The 26873-nt window shown below is 37.4% G+C and overlaps 1 protein-coding gene across 1 annotated transcript in view; it reads right to left on the bottom strand.

Moving 5' to 3' along the window:
• RETREG1 (reticulophagy regulator 1) overlaps positions 1 to 26873 on the bottom strand; it is a 146086-nt gene that overhangs the window by 40255 nt on the left and 78958 nt on the right. Inside the window, exon 4 of the mRNA XM_077810771.1 lies at positions 721 to 847. Coding sequence (XP_077666897.1) covers positions 721 to 847 — 127 coding nt within the window. The remainder of the gene's footprint in view (positions 1 to 720; positions 848 to 26873) is intronic.

The raw sequence follows: 26873 nt of genomic DNA, 5'->3' as shown, positions 1-26873 counted from the left end.
TCACGCTACTAATATTTTGTTTAATTGAGAAAAGATCAGTTCAGATTTGGCCAAAAACAACAGTACTCTGCCAACAGAAGCAGAGTATTATACAACTCTTGCTTGCCTTTATCACTCATGTGTTTTCCACCTCAGTCTGTCTCAGAAAAAATATGCTACATTTATATGAGCAGATAAATGATAGCACTATGATATAGGTAGGATCCTCTCATATCATAATATTAGATGCTATTTATGTAATATCTGAGTAAAACTTTCTGAAAATCAATTAAAGCTATTTTAAAAAATAATACATACATTTATAAATGATGTAGGATTCTCCTGTTTTTGTTAAAGCTATTCCTGTGATCTGATCTTTCTGATGTCTCTACCCTAGGGAGACAGATGGCATTTCCACCAGAGAAGTGCATCCCATAGCCACCCTGGTCATGCCATATCCTGCCCCAATTCTGGTGTTACACAGTGGCTGGCTGAAAGCCCAACAGCTAAGGGGGGGAGGGGCCCTACTGCCTTAAACCTTTCCCCTGGGCAACTTTTCTGCTACATGGAGCCTCCCTTACAATCCGTACAAGAAAAAGCCAGCACAAGCCCTTACTGAATCTAGCTCAGTGTCTTTATTTTAGCAAATTTACCTACTATATTATCAATCATAGTTTGCTGAGACATAACACCTCCTGATAAAACAGGATAAAAATATTGAGCTAACTTTATTGAACTTACCTTGCCAGGGTTCTTCTCTTTGAAGTGTGACATTTCTTGAAGAAACAGAAATAAATTCACCAATGCATCTGCAATACATTGGTTTATTCTGGGCCTGTAGTCAGGTTTGGAATTGATGACTTCCCAGCTGAGTACAGAAAAACAAAAACTTTAGTTACAAGTAAAACTGAGAAGGCATTGCTTTTATGGAATATTTTGCTCACATGATTAATCTTTCATATTATTACTGAAATAAAAAAAACCTAAACAAAATCTGACCATTTTTAAAACTGATTGCCATTTATCCTACAGCTACTGCTATGCTATAGAAATCCACAGTGCTTATTATCCCATATTTTATGGCCAATGAATTACACAATGACCTAATAAAGTCTCCTTGTGGAGTGAGGTGCAACTCAAGAATATTTAAATGTTATTTGTTATATTGTTAAATAAATATTTAAATATATGACCACAGTATTCTCTTGTATGCAGACCACTCAATTTAAAGATTACAAGTTGGCAGGCACCAATTATGTCATCAAACTACTTTCTACAGTTTTTTCCTCTGGACATTCTTTCCTAACATGTTTGCAAACCACCACTCAATTTACTCTAACTGTATGGTACATCTTCCCCCCCACATCCTCTTTCTGCCTTGTCTATTTAGATTTAAACTCATAGAGGAGGTATTATTGTCTCTTATTTTATGTTTTTACAGTGCACAATGGAACCCCAATCCTGACAGAGCCTTTTAGGTGATATTGGGAATACAAACAATTAAATAATAGTTAGCCATAGTGATGAAAAGCCTGAGCTAAAATCTGGGAAATCACTATGTACAGTAGTCAAACACATGCAGGTTCCTTGGCTTCAGAATCTTTCCACAGATTGACTGTGTTTTCCAAAATCAAATCTTTTTCTCTGAATAATAAACTACCGGTACTTGTACTCTTGCTTATAGCAATATCTTACACTCTTTAAACCAATACGTTCTCTTATTGAAACTCCATAGCTAAACAGACCTAAAACACATGATAACTCAGTTCTGTGTAATATATTTCTAGGTCCCTGTAAACAATCACAGCTGGAATCATTGCTTATTAATGTTGGCCCTTTGGAAGCATTAACTTCAAAGTCCAGATCCACACCTGCCTTATACAACTAAGTAAACACCAAGTTTGTGCTATTGGTGTTTCCTTTTAAAAAGGACATTGTCAGGGCATTTTTCATACATTTAAAACCATACTGTGTGCCATTTAATGTGGTTCATTTATTATATAATATTCTGGTGGGTATTTTTAGCATGCAAATGAGAATTTTTTTTGCAAATTTGAGAAATCTTTATCAGATTTATTTTTCTATCCTAAAACCAAAGCCATCGGTTGAAGCGTTGAGGTTTAAATCCATTTTCTTATTATTTTTTGTTTGTTTATTGTGCAGGCACCCTAATTTATTATTGTATAGTTGCTCAAGAGAACAAGTCTATTGCCATTTTTATTTTAGAATTTTTTTTTAAAAAAAGAACCCATATAGAAGAATTAATGTAGGCTGAACATGCAGCAAGATGTTAGAAAAAAACCACAGAAAATAGATCTAATTTTTGTCCTAACAACCTGAACGTTTTAAGTGATAGCATGTTTGCTTTTAATTTTAGCTTGGATGAGTGCATAGTAAACATCTGAACACAGGAAACGGTAGCAAACAGAATGAACAATTGGTACTGGCCTATGAATATTATGGTCCATTAATATAAAAGATGTACCACCACATATATATCCAGAATCTGAATTACATGTCCCACATTAGTAGATAGGGAGTTGGCAACCGTATCAGTGACTACTCAGGTAGCACAGCATTGATCAGACTGTACGGAAGTAACCTGTACACAGTACTACAGTCCTTTTACTTTGACACTCAACCTATTAAGTCTAATGCATTACTATGAGATTGCCAACAACAAACAAAAACTTTTATATTAGCAATAATAATTCCGTTGGTCACAGATGGGTCAAACTATAGAGAAACCAAAGAACTAGATAAAGAAAGGAAGGGGGAAAGAAAAAAAAACCCCAAAGTATCATGCACAGTGCTAAATACACAAATTAGAGGCTCAAGGTGGGTCTCTTTAATATCCTGGGCCCGACACTGCTACAGCAACACTGCATAAAACTACAGGCTGTCAAACACAGGCCCCTCTTTCCAGATTGTTCTACCATTCAGTTGGAAGAGGAACTTTCTTAGCTAGACAGCAAAGACAAACTACCTTTATTTTCAGTTTTTCATACCATTCAGAGTAAAAACTTCAGTAAAAAATCATTAGATTGCACTAAGAACCATACTGGCTCCATTTTTGCTATTTAAAATTCAACTAGCATGAATTTGGAAGGAAATGTACTCAGAACTGACCCCAAAACATTTGTCCAAATATTTGGGTTGGCATACTAATTTAGAGTATTTTTAAATGATTTCAAAACGGATTCTAAAGAAACTGCTTTACTGTTAAAAATTTCAAATCATTAAGAAATTTTAAAATGAATGTGGTTCTTGCTGAAAATTTCACTGTATTAACTTGTTTAGGCTTTTTTATTAGTGTGAGTTTAAAACTTGCAAACTTTTTCCTGGACTGATTGACTTTGTTAAGCTGAAAGCTGGTTAAACAACAAGCTGCTTTGATCTCATTCTCTGTGTAAAACCTCATATGCCTGATAAAACTTGCCTATTTTTTTAAATTACTCTTTAGTCAGTGTGTTAGGGAGTTAGTGATGAGCTAATATTCACTCTTAATTGCATATTGTTGTCATTATATTTTATAATATGAGATTGTCTTGCATCAGTATAAAATTTGAATAAAGTGACAAACTATAAATAAAATAAGACTTCAAAGTGTTTTGCAAGCATTAATTTAAGCTTATTTGTACCCTTGTGAAGTACTGTAGATATTTAAAAATATGCAACAAAATAATTAAAAATACAGAGACCGTTTTGAAAACAGTATTCAGTACTAATGTTATATAGGCACTTATCTACATCAGTAATTAACCTCCAACAATAAGCAACAAAATTAATTTAAGTGAGAAATTACTGTCTGATTAGGCTTTATAAATATGAATATATGGTATATAGTTGCAGTCTCACAAGGTACTGTGGCTCCAAGCCCACTCGCAATTTGTCAGACTTAAACAGAAAATAGCTGTCGAATAGCAGGCTGTGCTTTCTGCATTCCACCATTCTTTTCATAGGGAGAGATAGGGTGCTAGTGGTTGGGGACTCCCATCTGAGGGGGATGGAGGCTTCCATCTGCCAACATGACATGATGTCTTTAGATGTGCACTGCATGCCTGCAGCACACATCTGAGATGTTATGGAAAAGTTGCCGAAGTTCATCCGTCCCTCTTACCATGCTGTTCATCTACACATGCACTAATGATACTGCTAGGTCTGACCCTAAGCAGATCAGTGGTGACTACAGGACTCAGGGAGCAAGAGTGAAAGGGGTCAGAGGAGTAGGTTGAAAGTGAGGGCCCAGGCAGCAACATGCAGATCCTGGAGATAAATGGATGGCTGCATGGATGGTATCGATGGGAGGACTTCAGCTTTCTCGACCATGGCATGCCATTCCAGGAGGAAGGTATGCTGGGAAAAGATGGTCTACCTGACCAACAAGGAGAAGAACATATTTGTATATCGACTTGCCAACCTTGTGAGGAGGGCTTTAAACTAGGTTCCAGGGGGATGTGACAAAAGCTCACAGGTAAGCATAAAAAGAGGCCATCTTAACAGAGGACTAGATATTGAGAGGGAGGAGGAACATGAAAAATTAAAATAGGATCATAGGAGAAACAAGAGGGAAATCAGTGGGGGGAATCTGTTCAACATCTCAGATGTCTATACACAAATGCAAGGAGTATGGGAAATACACATTAAAAACTGACAGTATTTGTCGACATGATAAATTATGACAATTGGCACCACAGAGACTTGGTGGGATAAGTCTCATGACTGAAATATTGGTATAAAGGGGTATAACCTTGTTTATGATGGACAAGCAGGAAAGAAAGGGAGGAGGTGTTTTATTAGATATTAAAAATATATGTACTTGTTCTGAGGTCCAGAAGTAGGTGAGAATAGACCACTTCAAAGTCTCCGCGTAAAGATAAAAGGGGTAAAAAATATGGATTATGTCATAGTAGAGGTCTAACTAGAGACCACCAAATCAGAAACAGCAGATTGAGGAGGAATTTCTAGAACAAATAACAGAAATATGCAAACCACAAGCACTGATAGTAGTGGGGGACTTTAACTACCTAGACATCTGTTGGAAAAGTAATATGGCAAAACACAACATTTCCAGTAAATTCTTGGCATATATTGGGGGCTACACTTTGTGTTTCAGAAAGTGGAGGAAGTAACTGGCGGGCAGCCTTAAAAAGCTACAAATTTCAAATATCACAATATCACAGTTCTTGTAGGGATTAGTGCTAGGATAACTATAGAACCATTGCAGGCTTGGAACCTTTCTCTTCTCCTCCATATACTAACAATACTGGCCCCTAGAGCTAAATTAAATCAATCTGTAGTGCTTCCTTTCCATAGTGGTAATACCTAATAATGTAGTTAGTAGATTCTAAATTTAATTTTAATTACATATATTTTGAAAAATTGGCTTTAAGAAATACAGCAGCTCTCCATCAGTTTGGCAGCAAGGAGAAGACAGCCAGTTTGGGTGATGAGGATCGCAACATTCTCCCTAGGAGTGCTGTTTAGGAAGGGGATGTATAGGGTGCCTCCTTCTAAGAGAGTTACCAATTTTGGGATCTGTTGTCTTCCCCCATTAGCCACTGCCTAAGACAGGTTCTGACAGTATCAGCAACTCTAGTATTTGTAAAAGGGCAGAAAGTGGGCTTCTCAGCACTAGGATGAGGACAGTACCATGATTATAGATTCATAGATATTAAGGTCAGAAGGGACCACTACGATCATCTAGTCTGACCTCCTGCCCAATGCAGGCCACTGAATCTCACCCACCCACTCCTGCAATAAATCTCTCACCTATGTCTGAGCTATTGAAGTCCTCAAATCATGGTTTAAAGACTTCAAACGTCTTATATACTTTGCTCCCTTTAAAAAAAAATTATTATAGAGTCCTTCAGTCATTGCAAAAACCATGAAAAATGTTAGGGATTGAAAAATAGTACGAGGGGATTGTAGAATATCTTCATAAGAACTACCCCCGGTTTTGCACAGCTTTAACAATGAAGCAATAGCTCAGAGAATAGAAAGCCAACACTATATATGAATTATAGGCCATAAGCCAGAAAATACAGCAAGCAAATTGTGAAGGCTGACAATAGCCATGTGTCTGTCTTAACTGCATTAAGAATTACTTCCACAGATCACAACATGAAAGAATATTAAAGAGAAGAGCTATACACAAACACATACAGGAAGAATAGACGCAGTATTTATCATTGTTTTATGTGAAACTGTAAGCATCTAATTTAACTGCACCTTGTGTACAATATGCACCAATGCAATGTGTACTTAGCTAAAAACACTTAGCAATTTCCTTCAGCACTCACCTATAGGAAATCACAATAGATACACATATCCCTGTCCTTCCTACAACCTCAGCACTCTCTTATTTTGCTTGGGACAGTCCTGATTTTCAGACGCGTTTCCCAGGTTTCCCCCCTCTTGATCTCAAACAAACCGCGACTAAAAAATGTTTGCCTGCAGGTTTCTACTGTGGCCACTTGAAAGCATTGATCCTGCTGCCTCCTCTCTTGTACTTCAACTGTTATGCAGGGAGAGCAGGCAATGTTATGTCAATATCATCCTTCCCCCAAAAGACATAAGAAGCATGCAGAAGCATGAGAATGCATAGTCCAGAAACACATTTTTCCTCATTTTATTTTAACCATCAAACTTTTTCTGACATTGAAAAAGTACAAGGTATTCAATTCAGGGAAAGCACTGTGTTGAGAACCAGTGTTGTAGATACCTAAGGTGATGTATGATGTGTGGTGCTGATCACCATATGGTGCCATACAACATATTGTTAACATGGAGTTCACAAGCATCTTTGCAATTACATTAATACATTCAAACAGTACATGTGAACTCAAGTATTTCTAGCCATCATGGTTTTGGAACTTCCCTTAACACGGTATTTCTTGATTTGAGCTTATTTCCCAAGTCACTAAACTGCATTTCACAAAGCCTTAAAATCTTTAAGGGCCACATTTTTAAAAGGCTTCTAAATTTGTGCACAATCATTTTTGCAAGTCAAGAATATTTAATACCCATTTGTGGGACAGTGTGTGCAATTCCATTATTTGCAAACAAATTACTGTATTGTGCATGACAATGTAGAGACTTGGTTGAAACACCTTTGGAAATGTTCTAATGATCTAATGGAGACTATCACTGATTATGTCCATGTCTACAAGATGCAGAAAAATTGAAATATTGAAACAAGTCTTTGGTAAGCCTTCAGCCAAACAAGTCAAACATTGTTTCAAGGTCATAAACTAGAGGGCAAAATACTCTGGCATTACATTCTTGACTGATTGCCTGATTACCATTTGTGCCTCCCAATTCTTAGCAAACACTCTATGAAAGCCCTCATGGGAGACAGATCCATCTATGATTTTTTCCCCCTCAAAAGCAAATTAGACACTCTTCAGCAAGAGCTTCTCTCCTCCCTTTTCCACTATAATGTCCAAATTCAGTGTGTCTCTTCTATTATTTGCCTTTAAGTACTTTTTCCACAGAACCCATCCCCTTTTTCCTGTCCCTCAAAACCCCTCTCATTCCCCTCCCGTGCCATTTATCTTTATAATCTGCTCTGCACCTTCTTTTCCCTTTACTTACAAGCATGTATCTTGTATCTTTTGTATCTTTAATCCTGAAAAGAGCCTTCCTTGTATTCTTCTTACCCTGCTGACCACTCTTTCAGTGTTTCTTTGGTAAATGCTCATCTTTTTCTCCTGTATGCTGGCATCCCTCAACACTTATTACAACCTTCCACTTCTCCCTCTAACTTCTCTCTTTAGGTCACTTAATTTGCTCTCACTTGTACAGCCCGTGACTCTCAACCCCACAACTCCATCTCCAATTGTGTCAGACATTTATTTCTGCTTGGACGTTTTGCTCCCAAACTCGTTGTCCAGAAGACAGACAGGAGTCAACAGATATGGCTTAATTATGCCACAACTTTACACAGTTAAAATAACTTGGAGTACCCTGGCAATATGTTTTACAGTGCAGATCATCACTGCTTCCTTAATCATTTCTACATAATCCCTGACCTGGTCCCAGCCATCCCGTTCCTGGGATCCCATCGTCTTCCCCTTGTATTAGGTAAAAGGGCTATAAAAGGGGGGAGGGGGATTGGCTCCCTTGCGGGATGCTTTCCTTTCAAATCATTTTCCAATCCATTTTATCTGATAGCCATATCCCTTCAGTAACAAGTACATGCATGGGACAACTGCCATGAGTTTTATGTATCAAGCTGCGACATTATAACCTAACCCCCCTTCCCTACCCACCAGGTCCCAAACTTGCTGTGTGACAGGTGAAAAAACCCCACCCCATCTCAATCAATTTGGCAGTCAGGGAAAAATTCCTTCCCAAGGAAAACAGGACGACTAGCATAATGCCCCAGTGGATCATAAGGAAACCGGGTCTTTGTGCAAACTTCATGGTGGGAGAGTAGGTGCTGCCAGCCCAATACAGGTACAAGAGAGCTTCTCTAAGACTGCATAGGGGTATAAATACCCCTCCCCTCTTCCAGTCAGCAAGAAGGGTGTGCCCTTTCCCCTTGGTCCAGCTGTTTCCTGTTCTTCCCTGCTCCATCCCTCAAAACTTTCCACCTCTTCCCCTTCTACTACCTGATGTAAGGAGAGTCTTTAAGGGGCAAAAACCCCTTTTTTACTGGCCACCCAGACAAGGATCCATTTCACAGAGCTGTGATGAGAACAATCTTTCCAAAACTGAACTTATTTTCCTCTACTCCCTGTCCATCAATACCCTTTTGTTAGTGTTGACAAGGACAGTAACCTTCCTGTTGCCAAGATTTGCTATTTCAATCATGATTTGTATTGCAGTAGCATCTAGAGGCACCAGTCCCCAACAGCTTACAACTGAAGTATAGAATAAGAGACAACAGGTGACTATAACAGATGTGGGAAGCACCAGGTAACAGATAATTACAGTAAATCTAACATGCTGTGATCACTGCTTATCAACTGCTTAGCCACTGTCAAATGTTTTGCAGGTATCACAACAGAGATGGGTTTTGAGGAGAGCTTTGAAGGAGAATATTTTTGTAGATTGTTATAAGAACTCCTTCTGTGGGCAGGGGGAAACATGGAAGAGAACACAAACGTTGTTTGTGGAAAATTTGACTTCAATGTGTCTGACATTGACCCTGTTCCCTCCCAACCATATTCTTTTTTTTTTTTTTTGCTAATTCCTGTTAATTCTTCCTCTTTATTATCACCAAAATCCACACTTCCTAATTTCTGAATCCTTTATGAGTCTTTCATATTAACTCTCTTCACCAATAATCTCTGTACACCGAGTGTAGCATAGCTGAAATAAATTAGATTATTTGAAAAAAGAAAAGGAGTACTTGTGGCACCTTAGAGACTAACCAATTTATTTGAGCATGAGCTTTCGTGAGCTAGCTCACGAAAGCTCATGCTCAAATAAATTGGTTAGTCTCTAAGGTGCCACAAGTACTCCTTTTCTTTTTGCGAATACAGACTAACACGGCTGTTACTCTGAAACCTAGATTACTTGAGTTATGTACCTACTTAAGTGTTTCCATCATTAGGGCCTTAACTTTCAATATTTTGTTTTTGACTACAGTGGTTTTGTAAAATGTAACATACCTTCTCTGTTGTAGCACTTAAAAACAGACATTTATCATTTAGTTCATTATACATTTTAATCTGAAATTATAATAGCAGTTTTTCAAATTAGTTTTACAAAGTCTCGACCTGATTTAAATCAATTTAAAAAAAATCAAAATGTTTTAACTCATTTAGGTTCCTCCACCCAGCGGTACAGGCTCAATTCCCAGGATTATTGTTACTTGCCTTGACTCTGGTTAAGGAAGGGGATGAATTTGTATGTACCTATGTATTTAAAGCACTACCTAAATGTGCTACTTAAATGACTAATCAAACATTTAAAAGGTACATAGTACTTCCACATTCCCCAAAATAAGATACCAGTTAAAAAAAATAAATAAGTGAAAACAGTATCAGGAACTAACAGACATGAAAGCAGCATGCCACTAGAAGAACTCTCCCTTATAACTTTAATGATTATTTTGCAGACAATTCATCTGACTTGAGGAGTAACAAAAAGGATGACATGCTCTGTACATAAACATTACTTAATATTTAAATCCAAGCAAGAATCAAACTAAATAGAGTACTTCTAAGTCTAGATGTACATTATTTCTACACTCATTGTGGGGTGGGAGGAGGTATTGTTTCATGGTCTCTGTGTATATAATGTTTTCTGCAGTTTCCACAGTATGCATCCGATGAAGTGAGCTGTAGCTCATGAAAGCTTATGCTCAAATAAATTGGTTAGTCTCTAAGGTGCCACAAGTACTCCTTTTCTTTTTGAGAATACAGACTAACACGGCTGTTACTCTGAAACCACTCATTGTACTGTCTCACCTTTTCAGCTTACTTGTCTCCTTATGTTTGATTTTGTAAAATCCAATGTATGTTTTACATCAAACCAATAAAAATATTGGATGACATGTGTGGCTCAGTGGTTAAGGCAGGACTCTTGGATTATAGTTTTGGAACTGCAACTGATATGCAGTGTGACCTTGGCAAGTCATCTTGGGCAATCTCTTTGTTCTTCAGTTTGCCCATCTGTAAAAAGGGCATAATAATATAATGTATCTTCCTCACAGGAGTGCTGTGAGTCTTGAGTCAGATTCCAGGTCTGTCACGATGTGTTACTCTGAAGCCTAGAATATCTATTCACTCAGTGTGAATTGATGGAAACAGTTACATGGTTGAGAGACCTTTTTGCTTAGAATATCACCAGGGTCAATCATCACTGGGATTCGTGGTCTATTACCATCCAATTTTTAAATTCTCAGACAGTTTGGCTTTTTTACGTATTACTGATGATACCCACACCATCACAGCATGGGCTTTCACATACTTAATGTCAATATAGCACTTTACACATACAAAAGATTTTTCCATCTGAGGTTCTGTAAGCATTAACACAGAAATAACGAAGTACAACATTTATTACAATGACTATTCTACAATCCTCTCTGGACGAGACACTGTTCAGGTGTGTGCATGGGATGACCCCTTAGTGAAATCACACCTTACAGCATGGTTTTAGTGAATTTGTACTTTTTCCTTTGTTTTCTGCAAAACATACACTTTAATTAAAAACATTTTAGTTCTTATAGTTGCAAAGATAACCTTCCAAATATAAACCAATACAAGGCTGTCTTCTTGAGTTCGCAAGCAGAAACAGTAGTTGTAAGAAAGATATGAACTATATCAGTGGTTCTCAAACTGTGGGTTGGGATGCCAAAGTGGGTTGCGACTCCGTTTTAATAGGGTCGCCAGGGCTGGTGATAGACTTGCTGGGGCCTAGGGCCAAAGCCCAACTCCCACCACTTGGGGCCGAAGCCTGAGGAATTCAGCCCAACGTGGTGGGGGGCTCAGGCTTTGCCTCCCCTCCTCCCCCTGCCGGGATCGTGTAGTAATTTTTGTTGTCAAAAGGGGGTCACAGTGCAATGAACTTTGAGAACCCCTGAACTACATTAATTCATTTTGATGGTTTGTAACTCAGAAATTTAGTGATAATTTAAATAGCAACGCTAAAGTACTTCAGCTGTTTCTTATCTTTTATTGAAACACCAAGTTTCTTTATCTTTTGGTCTAAAACATTTACAAATTCTTCTTCTTCGCTTTGCCTTCATTTTGTCCGTTTAGTTCGGGTCAGTGGCTCTTGGTCTTTGTCTCCAAGAATTCCTGTTGAATGAGTTTTCCAGGTAACACCAACCTTCTTCATGTTCTTCTGCAGCATCCTGGACAACCTTTTTCTGGGTCTTTCTTGTGGTTTAGTACTGTAACTATTAGATCTAGTGCCCTCTGACCACAATGCTCTGCATGTTGTTGTCTCACATAACAAAACCATCTCAGTCAATACTCCCTCAGCTTTTCAGTGATGGGGTCCACCTGTATCATGGCTTGTACTGTTTCACTTCATAGCCAATTAGCTCTCGTCTTACCCAGCATCCACCTGAGCATCCTCATTTTGGCAATGTGAAGTAGCAGTTGTTCTCTCTTCCTCAACGGCCAGCATTCCTACCTATACATCATGGCTGGCCTAATCAAGGTCTTATACACTTTGCTCTTTAGTTTACTTGACATAGTCTTATCGCAGAGAATTCCTGTCAGCTCCCTCCATTTGTACCAACAACTCTTCATACAACTACCAACATCCATAGTCCCATCATAGCTCAACACTGAACACTGTTGCACACCAGATTCTCATTTTACAAGCCACTCGTCCCTCTTAATGAAACATTGCCAGCATTCCCTCTGTTGTCAGCTGATTCATAAACCATTTTCTTTTAATGCAGCCCTCCATAATTCTAGATCCCTTATTTTAAAATAATATTTAAGGAAATATAGAGGCATTTTTTAAACATACACATAACTAAAGATTCTACCAACTCCTTGACTTTTTGGGCTCTCAATTGAGGATTCCAGGAGAAGAGGTGATCTAGGAACATCTGACTGGAAAGATCTGTTTTCCCCCCGTCCTTTATTTGCTCAATCTTGCCATCTGTCCCTGGTCTTGGTCTAGTACTCCCTTGTAAAACAGAACCCACCTCCCTGCTCTCAGTACCCTTCCTTATCAGAACTTGAACAGGGTTTAAGAGATCAGCAACACCTTAAACATGTTTCATTTAAAGCATGTGAGTAGTTCCATCTGAATTCAATGGAACTACTTAAGTGCTTAAAGTTAAGCATGCATTTAATCACTTTACTTGATTGGGGCTACAGTGTTCATTAGTTTGCAGGACTGAGCCTGAAATGACCACAAGGTTTTTATAATAGAGTTATATATGCCTATACAAGAATGATCCTATGAATCCTTTCACGTCAGTATCTTTATAGAAGTGTTACCTTTCTTGTGTAAGCTACCAGATGTCTAAAACTAACAAAAATAAACCAAACCATTGTTTTTTTAACTGCTGACTACTTTTTTTCTTCTCCTCATCCTTCTGGCAAACTGCTGCATCATTTCTAAAATTGTGACAAGCAAATGCACAAGCTGTCACATAGCTGTAAAAACAGATGCTTCAACTTATCACGGTCACAAATTCTAGCCAGGAGATTTAGTAGCATCACATTCTCTGGAAATGACTAATGGTCTCATGCTCTCAGTTTGTATGTAGACATCTGCTCAAGCAAAGATCCATCAAGTTCTTCTCAGAAAGGTCAGTTGATATCATGTTACTGATTTAAAAATCTCTACGAGTTGTGCTGGAATGTTTTTAATCATGTGTACACATTATACATATATGTACTCATACACACCCTACTCAAAATTACAGCCATGACAAAGCAGAACATGATGTGGCAACTGGAGGATTATAAACACATAAACAAAGAGTTAGTAATTACACAGCTTCAAGCCTGCCTAATTTTCCAACAACCATAATCACATCTACCTCGAGCCTCTGCAGGCTTTGTGGACTATAAGATGCCATTTAGGACCTATTACTCAAGTCAGCAGAGTTGAAAGTTACATTCCTACAGATAAATAAATCAAAGCAACTAATATATCTATTATTGCAGTCTTTACAAAAAGTCAAAATCCAGAGCTCAACAGAGAAGTGACTTTCTAGTTGTTACTTAGAATTTATCAGTTAGGAACTTTACAGAGTTTGATAAATGATACAACTAAACAACTAAGAGGCCTAAAAATGTTTCTTTCTGGGCTATTAGCAATAGTTACAAAACTTGAACAAATGAAAACAAGTTTGTGAAGTTATATATAAGTAGAAGAGATCCTAGAAAGCGCACTCCTTCAAAGCCCTTTTTGCATAAACAAAACTAGATATTTAAAATATTACATCTGCTATTTCTTAATGCCAAAAGCTTATGGATACAGGTAAGTTTGACATCACATGAAAATCAGTTTTACATGTTATTCAGTTACAGATAACAAAAATTGCTTCCAGCCCCCCCCCCCAAGTTTAAATTTCAATATGTAAAATAAAAATAAAATAAATTACTTTGAAAAAGTACATTGATTTTAATGTGTATTTTTAGAATTAAGGGTTATAATTAATAGTTTTAATTATGTAATGTTAACATCTCTCACTGGCAAAAATTTCTAAAACTTCTATCATAAGGTGGTGCAATAGGATTATGTTTACTGTAATAAAGTATTGAAGATTTGTGAACAGCATGGCATGTGGTATGTAGGAATCATTTAGTGCTAAGTGTTAAACACCACTTAACTCAGACTGCACATTCTTAGTGATGTATCTGTCCAGTTTAGAAGGCTGATGATGTAGTCTAAGTATTTTCTCCTATGCTACTTGGAGCTCCCAATGCAATAATTAGGTAGGTATATTAAAATATTGAGAATAATTTGTGTCAGCTGACTATGACAAAGCAAATGGCATAAATTTGGATTTATGGCATAAATCAATCAGTGGGAGATGAGACGAACATCTATTTTCTTTGAACAGCTTCAGAGAATTGCTTAGTTAGCAAGGAATAAGGCATATAGTCACCACCTAGAAATATACTCTGCCCTCACCCACGTGAACGGTAAACATTCTTTGACCAAAACTCATGGTTATTAATTTACGCACTATAAACAGTAAGTTTTCTAAAGCAATCTTTATAGTCTCTCTTCCTAATCAGTCCCACCACTGTGTATCTATGTAGGAGTTCTCCTTCACTGCACCGGTCAAAAGCAGTCCTGAGGAAAGTCCTCTAGATTTCACCAGCCCTTTACATTATGATCACTATATTATCCATATTTCTTTAACACTAATGCTCTGGCAACACTTTTCCTCTGTGTTCCTCTAGGTGACAAGAATTTTCTTTTTACATTGAAGTTAATGAAACTTGCTCTTTTCTTCTAGTAGCCAGTAACATCACCAAATCCAAACTCCCTCTAATTAATTACACCTCTCCCCAGTCCAAGCATATCGCTACTGTCAAAGATGTAAAGGCTCCGAATGGATGAATTCTGTTAGAAAAGTTACAAAACACTGTACATTGTTAACAGTTTGGATCAACTTTTGTCCTTGGCTTGAAAAAGTTTTGGAAAAATGAAGGCAAAATTATTACCAACAATCAATGGTAATTTGTATTGAACGTACGCTCAGGTTAATTCCAAAAAAACCACTTTTATCTTAGCAGTAAAGGATCAGGCTCCTATCTCAGTCTCTTTTGGCAGATGTAGTTATGCTCAGGAAACCAGTTTTAATGGTTAATAAAGATAATGAATGCACAAAACTGAAATGTACTCAGTAACAATTTTTCCTATTAAATTCAGGTCACAAGTAGGACACATTTTGATCAGCAGCGGTGCCAGTGATGTTCACTCCCCATAGGTAATTAGATATGTGGAACAGTTGAGAACTATGATCTGTAGAACTGAGTACTTTATTAAATGGTGCTATCTGAACTCTGAATATACTAATGCTTACAACCATTAAAACTAGCCCACCCTAGGGGAAAAGGAAACAATATTTGAGGAATAGCATCTTTTTGTGTTGAAACCTCTCTGTTGTGGACCTGTGTTAGTATTTTAAGCAAATTCTTACACATGCTTTCATCAAAGCAGCTTTTTTGGATGATAAAAGAGTTGAAGAGTGCTTTTTCTAGAGTTCTTTTGTGTTGGTAAGGAGCCACCATAGTACTTATGGATGTGCTGCCAGAAAGAAAGAAAGAAATCATAAGTAGGGCTGTCGATTAATCACAGTTAACTCGTGATTAACTCAAAAAAATTAATCGTGATTAAAAAGTTAATTGCTATTAATCGCAGTTTTAAATCTCACTGTTAAAGAATAGAATACCAATTGAAATTTATTAAATATTTTGGATGTTTTTCTACATTTTCAAATATATTGATTTAAATTACAACACAGAATACGAAGTGTACAGTACTTACTTTATATTATTTTTATTAAAAATATTTACACTGAAAAAATGCCACACAAAAGAAATAGTATTTTTCAGTTCACCTCATACAAGTACCATAGTGCAATCTCTTTATCGTGAAAGTGTAACTTACAAATGTAGATTTTTTTGTTACATAACTGCACTCAAAAACAAAACAATGTCAAACTTTAGAGCCTACTAGTCCACTCAGTCCTACTTCTTGGTCAGCCAATCGCTAAGAGAAACAAGTTTGTTTACATTTATGGGAGATAATGCTGCCTGCTTCTTATTTACTATGTTACCTGAAAGTTAGAACAGACATTCACATGGCACTTTTGTAGCCGGCATTGCAAGGTATTTACATGCCAGATATGCTGAACATTTGTATGCCCTGCATGCTTTGGCCACCATTCCAGAGGACATGCTTCCATGCTGATGACGCTCGTTAAAAAAATAATGCATTAATTAAATTTGTGACTGAACTCCTTGGGAGACAATTGTATGTCTCCTCCTCTGTGTTTTACCCGCATTCTGCCATATATTTCATGTTATAGCAGTCTCAGATGATGACTCAGAACGTTGTTTGTTTGCAGAACACTTTCACTGAAGATTTTACAAACTGCAAAGAAGGTACCAATGTGAGATTACTAAAGATAGCTACAGCACTTGACCCAAGATTTAAGAATCTGAAGTGCCTTCCAAAATCTGATCAGGACGGGGTGTGGAGCATGCTTTCAGAAGTCTTAAAAGAGCAATACTCTGATGCGGAAACTACTGAACCCGAACCACCAAAAAAGAAAATCAACCTTCTGCTGGTGGCATCTGACTCAAATGATGAAAATGAATATATATTGGTCTGCACTGCTTTGGATTGTTATTGAGCAGAACCCATCATCAGCATGGATGCATGTCCTTTGGAATGGTGGTTGAAGCATAAAGGGACATATGAATCTTTAGCGCATCTGGCACGTAAATATCTTGCAACATGTGCTACAACAGTGCCACATGAACGCCTGTTCTCACTTTCAGGGACATTTTTTTAATCACTTGACAGCCCTAATAATAAGTAAAATAAATAGCTCTGAACAGTCCTGATCTATAAGTCTTTTCCTTTCAATAGCCATGCTATTTAATTTAGACATTTCATAACTGGATATAGTACTGGTCATCAGTTCAATAAGTCTGTGTACTGCTGCTAAATTAAACTCTGTATGAACATCTTCATTAGGTGTAGATATCAAGCGAGTGTCTAATTATTTGGTATAAGAAATAATACAAATTTCCTTTCCTCCTTTACCTTGTGACTCTTTCCTGGAAATAAGGGCATCAGAGGATACGTATACCTTAGTTGGCCTAATCTGGGACATCATATTGGCAATAGCCAATTTTTTCTGGTAGCTGAAGACTGAGTCCTGTATTTTTGGGTATCCAAAGCTCCCAGTTATCCAGTGGAAGATTCTGAATGTGGGTTCCACTTGCTGATGAACAATTTGTCAGTTTAAGCAATCCACACTCTCATTCAGACACTCCAGTGTCTGTATCACTTATGGACTGCACATCCATTTTTTACTGAAAACAACATGGCTTTTTTGGTTAGAGAAGTTTCTTTTGCTTTTCTTCATGGTTCCCAGGAGATGACTGTAGTATTTTATTACATGATTAGCATTTGATGATCCTTGATGTGTTTTTCAGGGGACTGTACTGCAGATCTGATGGTGTAGTACATATGACTCTGTACCTTCCCTGTTTCAACTAAACATATATTCATGTTTGATTCATGTACCAATATGCTCCCTGGCTTACTCATTAATGCTGGCATTTGTTGCACTTATTCTCCTCTCTAAAGTTGGTAAGGGAATATCATATCTCAGGAAAGCTCCTGAAAACTACTACTCCCGTAAAATGAAGAACTTGCCTGGCATTGCTAGTTGAGAGTCAAATCTTTCTAAAGCAGATGATCACACTGTTAATGTTATTCTTTCAAGTTGTTTTGAAATACTAGGGGGAACCTCATCTTTGCCTGTGGCTGCTCCTAGAAGTCATAGTTCTCTGTCTGGAGCCTCTTCTGAAGAGAAGGCACTTACCTCCTCAATTCATGATTGTTGAGAGATATGACTTTCTACAATTCCATGACTTGATGTGGGGATATTTTGACTTTCCTCTGATGTCTCTCTCAAAACTGATCCTTAAACTGTAATTTAAAATTTCTTGGAGAGAATCCTATCCCCTAGTTCCTCAACACATGTAGCTTGCTCTAATCTGTATTACATTTGTTGAGACTTACTGTTAGATGAGCTCCATAAATTCCAGTTTAAATGTTTTGAGCATTTCAACTACCATCCCATCAGTCTGCAAACACAGACCTACTTTTTGGAGCAAATTTGGATGGGCCAGTCCTCACATAAAAGGTTGCTTTAGAACACTGGTTCCAAATGCCTCCGGTATCTCTTATAGATGTAGCCAATCCTCTCGTCCAGGATTGCCAAGGAGGGGGATGATCAACAATACAAGGCTCCTAGTACGGAGATAATTTTAAAAATAATGTGTAATATGACACTGTAGCCAAACCTTATTCATTTGAAGTCCTGATTCTGCCAAATCACAACAAACATTTCCGTGTTAACATATAAACACCATTAGCAACTTGATTTTTATACATACACAATATTTGCTCTACTGTATTGTATTTTTGCCCTTTTGCCAAGCAGTAGCAGAATTTGTGGCCTAAAAGGTGAATTTCCTGTTTGGAGCAGAAATTTGAGACACAGGCTTTTTTTAGTATGTGTTTGTTTGCAAAATGTATAGAAGTTGTGCTTCCTTGAACAAAAGTGGTAACAAACAGCAACACAGACAACTCCCTTCTTGCAGAACTCTAATATCAGATACCTCCATCTCATCCCCAGAAGCAGCTCTCTCCCTCCTTCCCTAGGCCTCCCTAATGTTTCACTGGTTCACAAACTCTATGTGAGTTTTCCACACTTTTCACCTGGGAGACCCCTAGTCAAAGGCTGCTCACCAAGCTCAAATGATTTTGAAAGGTGAGTGGGGCACCTATCTTCCTTTTGTGAAGCTACTCCTCAACAGAGAACACTCAGATCTTCAACTGTCAGACAAAGAAGAGTGCTTTAACTCCCAAAATACCCTTAATAACTCTGAGTTTAGTTATTGCATGGCTTTTTCAGCTCTTTGTATGGGGAATTTTATACATCAATGCCCCTTAATGTGCGAGCCATTAGCAACTTTTACCATAACAATATTAACATCATCATATGTTACAGCCATATAATCAAACCAGTCATTCTGCCTTGTAAACATTTAGTGATATGGTCAAGTGACCATGCACTTGGACATGTCATCAAATGAATAAGACTTCCAAGCATTTGGTGAAATAACTGAAAATGAGCAACCACTTATTCAAATATCTAAATCCGTGCATTTAATTAAATCTCCAAAAGAATAAACACATTACACTTTATTACTTACTATCAAACACAGGGGAACATCTATTATTCTATTAATGCAAAATGCCATGTTTTGAGTAATTATTTATAGTACATAACACTTAGAGGTCTCAACTGAGATTGGAATCCTGTTGTTCTATGTATTGAGCAAACACATAGTAAGAGACAGTCCATGCCCTAAAAAGCTTAGAGTCTGAATAAACAAGACAGATAGTGAGGGAGAGGGGAAACCAAGTCAGAGAGAGATCCGGTAATTTGCCCATGTCACACAAAAATTGAGTGGCAGAGCCAGAAATGTAATCCAAGTCTCCTGACTCACAACCTAGTGCCCTATCCACTGGACCATGTTACCTCTCAATAATAAACATATCCCTATTTTTGGTATAATTGAAGCTTTCAGTGGTATGGGCAGTTATATTTCAAATACTTTTTGAAGCACTCACAGCTGTGTTTACACTTCTTGAGCAGTGAGCAATTATAATATATTTCATAAAATCATAAAAATGTAGGGCTGGAAGGGACCTTGAGAAGTCATCTAGTCTAGCTGCCTGAAAATCACATTTTTCCCCAAAACAGCAGTGGAAATTCTAAACTAACTATATTTAACACTCAAAAGCACCGAGAGATACAGACTGTAGGAAAACTAAACTATTATAACCATGTAATAGAACTAAAATATGTGTTTTCCCCTGTACATGCTCAGTAGTTATTTTCAAATGTTGATCTAAAATTTATTCAAGTCAGGCTAAATGCCCAGAAAAATCCACTGGTAAAAATGATCCCCTTTTCGCTAAGAAAAAAAGGCAAATGAAATCAGAAAAACTCCTTTTTGTCCCCTGCCTCCCCCCAACTTCTATAAACACCTGAGTCTTTTTTAAAATATAAAAACAGTTCCCAATCTGAGAATTTATAAAGCAGAAAACAACTGAGAAATTCACATTACTGAGTCCAGTTCAAGGGAAAGAAAAGGGAAAATAAATATTGCACTTCAGCATGAGGGATATGTTAGAGGTATAGATGGTGGCTGCAAGTGGGAGTTGGCACAGAGCTGCAATTCCCAGTTTGCTGATCACACTGGATTTCCAACCGTTTTGTTCCACTCGAGAGGCACAAAGGGTGGGGACCAGGGTTTGGGCCAACGAATTCAAGGGTTGTTCCAGGAATTCATTATGGAAGGAGTGGGCCCTATTAATATTAATATGTTTTGTTTCAAGTTCTCTCTTCTGAAATGTTTGCTAACTAAACCATCAGCTTACAAAACTCTAACAGGTTAAACATTAATTTTTACAGCATTATCTCATATCTAATAGCCAAGGCCTCCTTACAACAAATTCTGAAGTCCATATGCTGTCCATATCCTTCTAGTTTCCTTTGTATATTGGTAAACATCAGATTAATCAAAAAGTTTCAGAGTAACTAGTTAAATCAATTATTTTTCACTGGCGTTAAGATAAATAGAGATGGAAAATAATCTCTCTGATCAAATTGTTCCATTCTCCTGCAAGTGCAGGATACAGTCCCTTCATAAGACTGACATGATATAATGAAAAAAAAAAATCACACTGTTTTGTTTAAACCCCTCCCCTCCCCTGAGTTTTCTCGTGTCACTCATATTATTCCTTCCTTGTATTGTAAATATAACCAGATTTTAATAAAAGTACCAGCTAAAGTGTTTTTAATAAAAAGCAACTAAATCAATATTTTAAAATAAAGACTATCAATAGATAATTACGACTTCACTTTAAAAATAATCATATTACACTGAGTTACAATACTTTTACATCAGATATTTGCTGAAAGCCCAGATCCTGCAACAGGATGTGTGTGGGTGAACTGATGTGTTTGCACAGAGGCCCAGTCATGTCACCAGTGATCCACATGGGGACAGGAGTTTGCCACATCGAATTGTAGAATCAGGTCTGAAGATATTGTCCTGGACTGGACAAGTAGAAATAGCTATTTTAATACTATAGATATTTTTCCATAAATCGTGGAAAAAATAACTACTGTGTTTGTATCCAGATTCATCAGTTGGCATGATAAATTCAAGCCCTATGTGAATCTAGATTTCTGGTTCTTACAATTCCTTAAAATGTGCCTTGGCTGCACAAAATTGTTTTTGAAAAGCTGGAAGTCTTCAAGCAAATTTCTGCCCTCTTTATGTGGTTTTAAAACTTTTGATTGACATAGCACATTGTATAATTTGTGGAGTCTCAAACTGTTCCTTTGGTCATACTTTGGAGTCAATATTTTTCACTAATATCATGATACTTAAAATAATCTCAAAGTGGAGATACTGTTTGGCTTTCAAAAAACAACACTTCCTCCCCGCTCCTCCTAGAGCAGAAACTTTGCTGCAGCCTGATTTACACACAAAAGTAAAATACAAGTTTGTCTTTTCTGAAGGAAAAAAAAAGCATTTCCCTACAGACAGCCAAGATGTTACTTCCTAAAGGGTTACTGGTTTCAACATGTTTTGGCAGACCACACAATGTTAAATCCAATGCCATTTATTTATTCATATTTTCCTATTTCCTTTAAGGAATCCAGCTCACTTATTCCTGGGATACACTGAAGATTTGTTAACTTCATACTTCACTTTAAACACGTTTTAATTGGAATATTAATATCTGCATTTAACATATATTTGTAGCTAAATTTAAGTAATTACATTTATTTCCACTGGAACATGATGGATTACGTTGATGAAAATTTAACAAAATAGTTGCTTCTAAAACTAAATTTTAGATCAGCACCTATTTCTCAGTCCCTCTCCTATGATTTTACAATCTAATTTAAACAGAGCAGATCATAGAAAGAAAGTATTCCATAGGCATGTCTCACAGGAACACAGTGCCCTATCTAGCAGTATTAATTATGGATCTGTCAAACAGGTTTCACAAAAGTTATTTGTGCGTCTGACATTTTGAGGCTTATGCTGTTGTCAGGATTATGGCTGAGAGGAGTGATTTATTAGAAATCTTAAATTATTTTGTGTTATTCTCTTTTTCCCCCCCTTAAAAAATACACTAGCACTTATATAGCATTCTACAACACAAAATCTCTCTAAAAACATTAACTAATTCCCAACACTGCTGTGATCTAAGTATCCTTAGGTCCATTTCAAAGATGGGAAACTGAGACAGATGACGTGATTTGCTATAATTGCAGAGCAGGTTTGAGTTAGAGTTGGGATCAGAATTCAGGACTTCCAGGCTCTTACTCTTATGCTACTTCAAAATATATAATTCTATATGAAAAAGCTATAAAAGTAAATTACAGTACCTTTTACCTTGTCCAAAGTCCTCACCTTCCGACATTTCAGACTTACAACAACAACAACAAGAAATCTACACCAAACTAGTAAATCCAGACAAAGATTTTCAATTCTTCGTGTTTTAAAAGAAAAACAGCCCAAGACTCTGCTTTGTCTGCTTCTGAGTAAAGTGCTGCTTCTTTCAGAGAGTACGTGTTTACACACATCCTAAGCAACTGCTTGTCTTGAATGAAGTTCAGAGTGTTCTATTTTGACTGGCTAATTCTATAAATAAATAGGTTACATCTTACTACAGGTACCGTGACAGGCTGTTAGGTTTCAAGCACAGCCCAAAAGCCAAATATTTTTTTATGGTCATGTGAGAAGGAATCACCAGCCAGTAATTAACCTTTATTTGCCTGACTCCACTGAAGCTCCTCTGTTTTCTCTCTGCTTTTCTTGGCTGTAACTAAGCACAAACCAAAATGATAGAAAGCTACAGTACATGGAGTTTACCAGGAATGTCTCAGCAGTCTAAAAAATTATATAGAAAATACTGTGTAGTTGGTTAGAAAAAAAGGTATATTCTCACTGTGATAACATCTAAAAACTTTGTTTACTGGCTGTCTCCGCCACACAGTTGGCAGACAACATACTGTTATTTTCCTCTCCTGCATCTAGAAATGTCATGAGACACTAACAGTTCATTAGGGAAAATGAACTGGAAGATCTATATTTCCAGTTAGGATTCATTTCCTTCTTGCGTTATGAGCACGGGTTCCTTGCTTGTGTGTGTATTTGTGACAGTCTGTCAAGTCAGTAAAAAGGAACAGGAGTACTTGTGGCATCTTAGAGGCTAACAAATTTATTAGAGCACAGTCTCTAAGGTGCCACAAGTACTCCTTTTCTTTTTGCGGATACAGACTAACACGGCTGCTACTCTGAAACCTGTCAAGTCAGTGAAATTGCTTCCTCACAGGTTGCTTCTTTCCATAAGACCACAGGTTGACATAGGCATATTGTAGTAGGAAAATCCTATTTTAATAAATGTTTTGATTTAGAATGTAGTATTTATTGATGTATTTTATAAGTATGATTTAATATGCCCTGCCAGCCACCCTTTTTGATTTCAAGGCAGGAATAGACCAGAACAGTCCTTTTGGCTGATTATGGTCACCTTTTGTTTTAGGATAAGTTTTCATTATAGTATTTGCTATGAGGTTTTGCTTCTTGTATGCATTGCAAATTAAGTTGTATAAGGTTCTTGTAATCCCTTTAGTAACCATATAATCCTTTCCAAAATGTTATCCTGTCTGAAAGTCTCTAAAATTGTTTGCTGTAAGTGAGGAATATGTGCATAGTTAAAAATAAGTGAAAAGCCCATCACAAATGTCCAGATGGTCAAGAAAAAGTGAGAGACTTGGAAACATCAGGAGACAATCAGAAAACATCCATTGTATCCGATGCTAAACATGTTAGCAGCATTGACGACCTCAGAGGTGAGGCAGGCACCCCTGAAGGTGAGACAACAAATAGGAGATAACGATGCCAAGACAACAATAACTATCAAATGATAACAGCAGAAAACCCCAAGATTAACACCACTTAAGGACTAATGATTATAAAGGATGACAGCATAAAATGCATGGACTCAAATGGGAATTTACAACTATGAAGATGGAGTGTTTTGCCATGAAACTCTGGGTTCAGTCCTGCAAAGCCTCGGAGCATTGGATTGCAACCGACAGAACCCAGCTTCTCACTTGTGCCCAATCTAACTGGCCATTAGATTGACTCAAGCTACGACAGACTGGTAACTATTAAGACCATCTGCAGGACGTGTGTGTGTGGGTGTAAGATTGAATGCAAATGCTGTTATATTTTCAATAAATGCAGCGTATTGCCTTTTCCCCTGAAAAGATCCCGTGTGCTTTTTACAAGCATAACAATGTGATCTTTATGGACCAATCACTACTTATGGATATCATTACACCAAAAGCTGTTTTCTAGAAGGGGAAGCAACAAGTTTAGATATTCCACCTGAAAGAATTGTGCAAATGTTTCTGGGAAAAAATAGTCTTAACAAAAACCTATTGTTTTAAGTATCTGATCGAAGTAGGGATAATGAGTAAGGCAAAAATCAGGCTCTGTGTTCTATTTATTAAGACTTCTGACATTTACAATGTGTGTATTATAAGTAGTACAATATTGACTAGAAAACTGCTTCTTAATTTAAAAAACCTAAGGGAAAAGGTTCAAAATAAAGGGATTCTAAATAAATAGTGGGATCTCTTTTGTACCAAGAATGGTCTAAATTCATAAAAAACCCTAAATAGCTCTCACAGGTCATTCCATCAAAGATTGGCTACTTCAAGTCACAAAAGCTAAGCAGGCTGGATAAATATTTGAATGAGAGACCATGTACAATTCTCAGAAAATGGGTGAACATCAGAGAATGTGCATGTTGGAGGTCTGTGGGAAAGGGAAGTTTTTTACTCTTCTCCCTGTCCCCAACTTTTCAGCCAGTTTCCACTTCCTTCCCCCTTCCAAGTCTTCCACACTGTCCCTCTCCTCAGTCCTCAGCTAGCCAACTCTTCCTTCCAATCCGCACTCCTTCCTTCCTCCCTTTGTTACAGATGTTGAGGGTACAGCAGGCATGGGTGGTTACTGCACCCCAACAATCCAATTTAATCGTAAACACATGCTAGTAAAAGTGATGCCCCCTTACACAACAGATCTGTTCCCTATGAATATTCAATGACACCTGCTTCCTTCAGTGACCAAAGTGTATTGCTTTTGGCTCCTGTTAGCCTAAGACAGAGGGAGCTGGATTCCATTCTGGCTTGCAACTTTTCAACAAAATTGTTAACTATGTTCTAGAATCTGCATTAATTAATGATGATATGCAATACAGAAAATAACCCAGTTTGACTTTGAGATCCCAGACTGAGTTTGCAGGCTTATCAGTTATCAAAAACGTGTTTTTCTTATATAGAACACGTGTGTACACACCTACCTGCCCATCCACTCCATTAAATTAACATTAAAGACTGTGAAGTCAAGCACTCCAAAATTAGGAAGTGCCAGAATCAAGGTTGCTGCACATCTTTAATTCCTTCCTTGTGCACATGCATTATGATACAATCTTTAATTACATGATCACGTACTATTTTTTCCACGTGACCCCTGCCTGAGTCAGTGCACAGGATGGACGGTGCTCACTTAATGAGCAGCTATTTAATATTTTGTTTTATCTTCATTGTTTAATATGTGGCCTTAGGCCTTATTTACTGCACACTATTCAAACCCTGCTCTGAAGACAATTATTAATTTCCTCGTGGGCTTTTCTTTGGTGATCATCACTATATTATCTCAAAAAGAAGAGTAGTACTTGTGACACCTTAAAGTGCATCCGATGAAGTGAGCTGTAGCTCACGAAAGCTTATGCTCAAATAAATTTGCTAGTTTCTAAGGTGCCACAAGTACTGCTTTTCTTTTTGGGGATGCAAACTAACACAGCTGCTACTCTGAAACCTATATTATCTCAGGTTTCAGAGTAGCAGCCGCGTTAGTCTGTATCCGCAAAAAGAAAAGGAGGACTTGTGGCACCTTAGAGACTAACAAATTTATTTGAGCATAAACTTTCATGAGCTACAGCTCACTTCATCGGATGCATGGTGCTTCACAAATAATTTATCTTTCCAACACTCTTGTCAGAGTTACTATCCCCATTTTACAGCTATGGAGCTGAACCACTGAGAGATTATGGTCAAAAGTGTGCACTAATTTTGAATGCCCAATTTGAGATGCCTTGGACCTGATTTGTCAGGGTACTTAGCATTAGATAGCACTTCATATGTTCAAAGCACAGCTCCCCCGACTTCAGTTGCAACTGTGAGTACTCAGCACTTCTGCAAATCAGATCTAAGGTATCAAATCAAGCATCCAGGAATATTATCCTTTGTGACCACACACTGAAAAGTTTGGTTTAAAAGTGACTTGCTTAGTATCATAGTGGAACTTTGTGGCAGAGGTAGGGATAGAATCCAGTTCTCCAAGGCAGCATTCAATTGCTTTAACCATAAAACCATCCTTTCTCTCCCTGATTCATTCACTACACACCTTCCTAACTTCTGTAACAAATGAGGCTAGAGTCCTACAAACAACAGTCTCCTTTATACCCATTCATCCCCAAAGAAGTTTTTAAAATAAATTTAAACAGTGTTTATTTTTAAGCATTTTTTCCATTTTTAT

Source organism: Eretmochelys imbricata, chromosome 2, assembly GCF_965152235.1.
Source record: "Eretmochelys imbricata isolate rEreImb1 chromosome 2, rEreImb1.hap1, whole genome shotgun sequence".
Lineage (NCBI taxonomy): Eukaryota > Metazoa > Chordata > Testudines > Cheloniidae > Eretmochelys > Eretmochelys imbricata.
The sequence above is the reverse complement of the archived record's forward strand: the minus strand, read 5'-3'. Positions and strand labels throughout refer to the sequence as shown.